Source organism: Pollicipes pollicipes, unplaced genomic scaffold (assembly GCF_011947565.3).
Source record: "Pollicipes pollicipes isolate AB1234 unplaced genomic scaffold, Ppol_2.1 Scaffold_6686;HRSCAF=7923_pilon_pilon_pilon, whole genome shotgun sequence".
Classification (NCBI taxonomy): domain Eukaryota; kingdom Metazoa; phylum Arthropoda; class Thecostraca; order Pollicipedomorpha; family Pollicipedidae; genus Pollicipes; species Pollicipes pollicipes.
In genome coordinates this window covers 37,287,289-37,293,899 of record NW_023596921.1, presented here as the reverse complement: position 1 = coordinate 37,293,899, position 6,611 = coordinate 37,287,289, and the positions used below count along the sequence as shown (strand labels likewise).

At 52.8% G+C, this 6,611-nt stretch overlaps 1 protein-coding gene across 1 annotated transcript; it reads right to left on the bottom strand.

Annotated features, from left to right (window-relative positions):
• Positions 1 to 424: 424 nt before the first annotated feature.
• Positions 425 to 6,296, bottom strand: LOC119107820 (NADH dehydrogenase [ubiquinone] 1 subunit C2). Its single transcript, XM_037231379.1, has 4 exons — positions 6,160 to 6,296; positions 2,905 to 3,078; positions 2,165 to 2,308; positions 425 to 772 (listed from the first exon to the last, which is right to left on the bottom strand). Exons 2-4 carry the CDS (start codon positions 3,071 to 3,073, stop codon positions 723 to 725), a joined length of 363 nt encoding a protein of 120 aa, XP_037087274.1. The 5' UTR covers positions 3,074 to 3,078; positions 6,160 to 6,296; the 3' UTR covers positions 425 to 722.
• Positions 6,297 to 6,611: the final 315 nt, after the last annotated feature.

Genomic DNA, 6,611 nt, shown 5'->3' with positions numbered 1-6,611 from the left:
AGAAAATAATCAAAATTGACGTACTCATGTCTTGACGGCGCTACACTCGCACCACCCAGTGCTATCATTAGACGTATCTAGTCCTGATCTTTCATTAGAGTATGTTTTTTTTGGATATGCCCAAGCGTCCCAGCTATCTGCATGAAGTTGTCTTTCCGTTTGAGTCTATTGCAAGAGAATGCAACATCAAACGAGTATGTTAGATGCTGCATTCTCTTGTATTCTCTTGCAATCAAACAATGAGATATGTTCATCGACGATTTGGGTACGAAATGTTCTCACATCATGGTTTCGACGCCCGCGTTTCAACAAAACTTGAAGACTTCTTCGCATTCTCCGGACAGCACACGCCGACAAAATACCCACACAGTTCGGTAAGCGTCACACCACTTCCGCAATGGTAAAGAACAGACAAAACATGCTGCTCATTTACAAATATATTCTCAAACAATGTTCAGCACCATGACCTATCATGCACACGTGGATGAGACTTGACGCATCGAGCGCTTCTGCGACCAGTCGAGTCCCCTCCATCCATTCCACCAGAAGTCGACATCCCAGGCTAGGTGACACACCTGGTCATGTACGGTACGTCTTAAACTCAGTTCTAAAAGTACAGCACACTCGCATCACCAACAAAAGGATTTCTAGAGCCGGCGGGTCCTCTCCTACTCTCCCGGTTTTCCTCGTGACGGCCCAAGCAGAACACACAGCCCGACGGCTCACCGCAGCGGACTCCAGTCTTCCAAAATCTCGCCGTACTTTTTCCGCTCTGAAAACAATGCCACCTGCGATGAGCGGAGCAGTCTGTAGCAGCACCCAGCCGCCGGGCGCCCGCGCCGAGCCGCCGTAACACAGACCGCCATTCGGCCGTGGGGCATCACCTGAGAATCGATCCCGCAACACGCTCGCTCAGCTCGGTTCGATAGCATTTTCTGGGCCGGGCCGGACCGGGATCACAGCAGGGTCGTGTCCATGTCGCTCGCGTCGCTCTGCCCGGTCACGTGTCTCACTAAGCCGGCGACGACCCACAGCTCGAGCGACAGCCGGAAAACACCCGAGCAAGCGGGGGAAACACCCGAGCGACCCGGGATGACACCCGAGCGAGCCAGGGTAACACCCGAGCGAGCCGGGGTGACACCCGAGCGAGCCGGGATGACACCCGAGCGAGCCGGGGAAACACACGAGCGAGCCGGGGTGACACCCACACGAGCCGGGGCACCACTTGAGCGAGCCCAAAACGCTGGCGGACACCGGGACGGAGCGTCGGCAGGTAAGACCGAGTCTGCAACTGTCCTAAACTGTTGGAGCTGGTGAACGCAATGTATGCAAGCACTGCCAGGGTGGCGCGCTCCCTGTGCGAGCAGCAAGACATGCGGAAATGTGCCACAAACGCAAAGTGACTCGATGGAACTAATTGGGTACACATTTACCCACTAAAACGGACAGACATTCCCAAACACCTCCCGTCCACACCGCGCGCGCAAGATCTCAGAGCCCTCCCGGCGCCGGCCCCACCAGCGTGTCGCATCCCGCGCCGCCGCCGCCGTCGCCAGCCCGGCCCGGCTCAGGACGGCGCGCGCTCCCGGCGCCAGTCGCCGCACCGTTCGATCTCGGCGAGGCCGTTAGCCGGCCCGGCCGTGCCGCTTTGCATACGTCCGGCGCCCGGCGAGGCGTGAGCGCGCACCGGCCGGCCAGCCGCCGTCCACATGCCCGACCGGTGGGGCGCGGCCTCGCATGCCCGCGCCGGGTGGCCTGGGGCCCGTGCATCGCTCGCCCCGGTGGCCGGGAGCCCACGCCTCTAAGGCGCTGGATGACCCTAAGTCGCACCTCGCATGCCATTTGCCATTATTGCATGTCATTGACGGATGCCATTGACCGCACATCTCGGGGGGGGGGGAAGGCGCAGAGCACAGCTGCGATGTAGCCCCCGAGCGCTAACATGACATCTACAGTCGCTGGTCACCCCTAGCAGAATGCGGGTCGCGCTATCTTTCGTAAAAAGTAAATCGGGAGGCATGCCACATTCGCCCAGGCATCCATGCGGAATAAGCATGGATCCAAAAGTCTTTGGGTCCAAAAGACTGCAGGTGTGCTTAACAGCCATACAAATTTACAGCCCCACAATGACCCTCCGCACCCGGCGAGCCGAGCGCACCCTCACCTGGTACGGGGAAGTCTTCCGGATGCAGCTGGATGTAGTGCTTGAGCACGGCGTCGCGCTCGGCCGCCGACGACTGGAGCCACTTCTCGATGTAGACGCCCGCCATCCAGCCGGCCAGACCCAGGCCGATGTGACGCTGGATACCTGCAGTGTGACGTCACCGGTCACGGCACGATCGGCTCCACTGGCGGCGAGCAGCCGGCTGCCACGAAATGTGAAGTTAAAAAGCCCCAACGTCTGCGACAAACGCGCAAAAGGAGGCGCGCTCTTGACCGGGGCCTGGTTACGAACAATACAGCTATGGACTCGTGTAGCTTTATATCAGGCCGTTTGGGTAGGGTGAGTACCATATGCGATTTCGCACCACCAGCAAACCCAAATCCCGAATGACGCAGAACTGCCGGCTGTCCCGCCCGCATACTCACAAAGTGTAAGGCGTGAGTGGATAGCTGGTTTCGCATAAGGCTACTGCGACAAGGTTACGAGCGCATAGTAAATGCTGGATATAAATGTAAAGTGAAGGAAAGCATCAATCTCAAGATCACGAGGCAATAAAAAACACGACTAGCGCTTCTATCATAAGCTCCAGGGTGCAATTCATGTCATGAGCTAGCTCGGACCGGCGCGAGTTTAAGCCGGGGGCGACACTCCCCTGCGAAAGCAACGCCACCTTTAACGTGCACCGAGTCACCAGCAGCGCACTCTGCCGCGGGCCCACACCGGCTGCCGCCAGCCCTTACCGGCGAACATCGGCTTCTTGGCGAACAGGTTGTAGACGAAGCCGGAGCCGAAGCCCATGACAGACCAGCTGATGGGCTGGAGGTAGCGGACGAGCAAGGGGCGCGGCGGCGCCGGCGTCTCCAACACGCGGATGTACGGGTGGTCGTCCTCCTCGCCGCCCTGCAACATGACCGCTGCCGGCCGACGACGCGTCCTGTCAGGCACGCCGACGTCCCGCAGGTCGTTTACAGTGGATGAGAGAAGCGAGGCAGGGAAGGCAGTGATGCTTCTGCACGGCGATTAACTGGCATAGGATGTCCTGGGAGACGGTGAAGAAACTCATTAAAGAAAATTGACAAAAGCGGCCTTTACACAGCAGGAAAAAACACATGGGCCAGAGATTAGCCCATTCGTGAGTGAGGCAGGAGCGGAGAAAGGTAGACCAGGAGACATGCATTCATGCTATGACGAGGATCACGACAGACTAACCACGTGGGAATGACTTTAAAATGCTTGGAATATTGGTGGGAGTTTGGGCCAGAACAACTGGTTACAGGGAGCCGAGCTCAGGACCAAGGACCACACAGAGCCGAGTTCAGGACAGACCCCCAGTGACTGCGGCTCACCAGAGCGGTACACACACGGCCGCCGGGGCTGGGTGGCGGTCAGGTGAGGACAGTGTCGGGGCGCTTCCGCCGGCGGCGGACGGAACGGGATCGGAGCGGCCTCACGGTCCGGCACGGACCCGCAGCCAGGCGGCGGCGGCGGCGGCGGAGCGAGCTGGATCGAGGCCGCCACCTGGCCCAGCGTGGGCCCACAGCCGGGCGGCGACGGCCGGGGCTGGATCGAAGCGGCCACCTCTCCGAGTGAGACCGACGCCGGCGACGTCGGCGGGGGCGCGGAAGGCGGCGGCGTCGGCGCCGGTCGGACCGGCAGCCGCGGCAGCGGCGGCTCCGGAAACGGATGACGTAGCTGCGGTGGCACGGCCGTTCCGACGCCGGCGTCGGCGCCGGCGCGGCGGGGTCGGCCGCACGGGCACTCGCACGTGCAGGTGGCGCTGGCGTCGGCCGGCGAGCCGGCGTCGTCCGGCACCGCCGGCGCCGGGTACGGAGGGTGCAGTCGCGGCGGGTCCGGCGGCGCACGCACGCCGAAGGATTTGGACCCAGACATACTGCTGGGACAGCGGCGGGTAGATTAGGAGCGGACAAGAGGGGTAGGACTGCCTTGCCACGTTCATTTCTAGAGATGATGGGTAGCGACGATGTTGGGAAAGAGCACGACAAAGATGTCATACGAATTCGAAGTTGGCCTTTCCAGCTAAGTCGTAATTTCAAGTCACCCATTCATAGAGTATTAGGGACAAACATGCCTCCAAGTGTGTCACTTCCTCGGATATTTTTTCGGACAGAGTCCGGTAAAAAAGGTGCTTATGTTAACACCTTACAACAGATGTTTGCTGAAATATAGTATGTTACATAAACTGAACAATTAAATAGCACCTGTGAAGCATCATGTAGAGATGGTTGAAAAGATAAAACACATAAAACAGTCAAACATTTCAAGTGAAATGGCAAATGCTGATCAGCATTTGTTAATACCTGTAAAAATAAAAAGATGGCTATGACCAAGCAATCACAGTCCCATTCTCATTTGATATGTAGCCTTTGACAAAATGAGCCAATACCACTGGATAAGAGTGATATTTTGTATGAGGGTTTACCAACTTTAGATTTATATGTGGTTTTCTTAAGTCATATTTTGCAAGTACATTAGACATGTGTTCCTTATTCACATTTGAAAAGTATTTGTTAGTGGGCAAATGAGTAAAAACTCTCTGGGGAAAGTGGTACTCATTCTGATGCTGCCACTTTAGTGCAGATGAAAACAGGACCGACAAATACAATCCATTGATAGTGCGCTGTAATTATGTCTGCCTACTCCAGTGCTGCCAGAATCACCAGGGCTTGTCAGGTGAGCAGCTGGCAGCATATATAAGGCCATGCAGTTCAGGATGTGTTTAGACCCACAATTTGTTGGTTAAGCAACAGACAAGAATGTCTAATAGTTGATAAAGTAGCATAATTTTTTATATAGTGAAAAACACTGGCCAAAACCAGGCTGGATATTAAGTTTTGGCATAACTCAAGTGGTTTTCACAGGTCTGCCCCTCCCAGTTTTGATCTAGGTTCAAAATCAAAACAAACCAAGTACTTAACAGCAGTTCATGAACAAAGACTGAGACACCCAAGATATAGGCATCATGGACCAAATAAATTGTTTTGGGCTATTGTCCTTATCTGGCTTGTTATCATATGCCCTTCCAATGAAAAAAGAGGTAGCAACAGGCTGTCATATACAAACCAATGCAACAGATGGGGATACAAGTCAGTACATGTCAGTACACACATACAAGTCAGTCTATCTATGAATATGAAGAGCACACTGGCAATATTTGGAAAAATTATCACACTTGCAATACAAACTTCTATCCATATATTTTCAAATGAAAGAAGTTAATATGAATAATGGACTCATTGAATAACCTGGTGTTGTCACCTGATATGACAACTTCTTGCCAAACAAATTCGTAAGATGCATTCATACATATGTGACCACTATGAAAGCAAACACACCCTGACAAAGCTATAAAATATCAGCCACAAAAACTGAAACCCCAAATATGCCCAAATGCAGAGTAAACCCCATATGTTCAGTGTGGAATGATATGCTGCAAATAGTTTGCACTTCACAATTTTGAAATGGACATTTACAATATCACATTTACCTTTTGATGATCAAATAAAATCTACCTTAACATGGCCTCCCCAGACTGCTAAGCATTTGCCTTTCCTAGGTTTAGTTTATTACACACATATTTTTTTGAAGTAGTATCAATGCCCAGTGTCAAACACGTTCTGCCAAATTTCCCTGGAGGGGGCAGCTGCATGCGTGGTTGTACCAGTTACACCCCATATAATACATAGCTTGCAAATATCTGTATTACTGCTGTTGTGATCTCTTCTAAATTATACAGGAAACCATATTGTGTGTTGAGTTCAACTCCAGTAACATGCAAAGGGTCATGCACTGTGTGTTTCCCACCTCAAGAGCATCCAAAACATGACCAACACAAGGATCTAAATGACAACAAATTTTTCAGCGAAGATAACTTGGTTACTCAGGTGATGAGCAATCAAGCATCGTTGAGCACATATGATCAGCTTAGAAAGTGAGGAAAACCAGCAAAACGCATTTTTGTGCTCTATGCCACACACCTGCCTTGCTGAGATTTGCCGAGACAAGTGCACCCTTTCCACTTATTCCCACGTTCCCTCTAAATATTTCGGTAAATCTTCGGATGGAAATCGGCGTTGCGAGACCAACCCACGAAAGACGGCGGATAGATGCACGTATAATGCAAGTTTTAAGTGTTGGGCGCAATGAGCGCAACCGCGCAAGAACGACATGAAAAATGGCAGCCCGATTTATTTGCTTTTTCCCTAATTAGGGAAAAATACTTCAGATCTTTTGTTGCTGGGAATATTTCATTTCTGTTATTATTGGGCGAGGGGTCGATTTGGCCCCGAAGACTTTTACAATGTCATTTTTAAGCGGTGCGGCATAGCTGCGCCAAACTTGAAGTAGCTATAAGCAACTAAAAACGTATCTCTTGCCGTAAAAATCGATGTACCTTGCAGGCTGCTGACCTATGGTAGGTCAAAGTCAG

What these genes read in the sequence shown, in the direction of transcription:
- LOC119107820 (XM_037231379.1), bottom strand. Translation starts at nt 3,073, where the DNA reads ATGTTGCAGGGCGGCGAGGAGGACGACCACCCGTACATCCGCGTGTTG. An exon ending in CAAGAAGCCGATGTTCGCCG is followed by an intron (nt 2,309 to 2,904) that starts GTAAGGGCTGGC and finishes GTCACACTGCAG; the next exon opens with GTATCCAGCGTCACATCGGC. An exon ending in GGAAGACTTCCCCGTACCAG is followed by an intron (nt 773 to 2,164) that starts GTGAGGGTGCGC and finishes CATTGTTTTCAG; the next exon opens with AGCGGAAAAAGTACGGCGAG.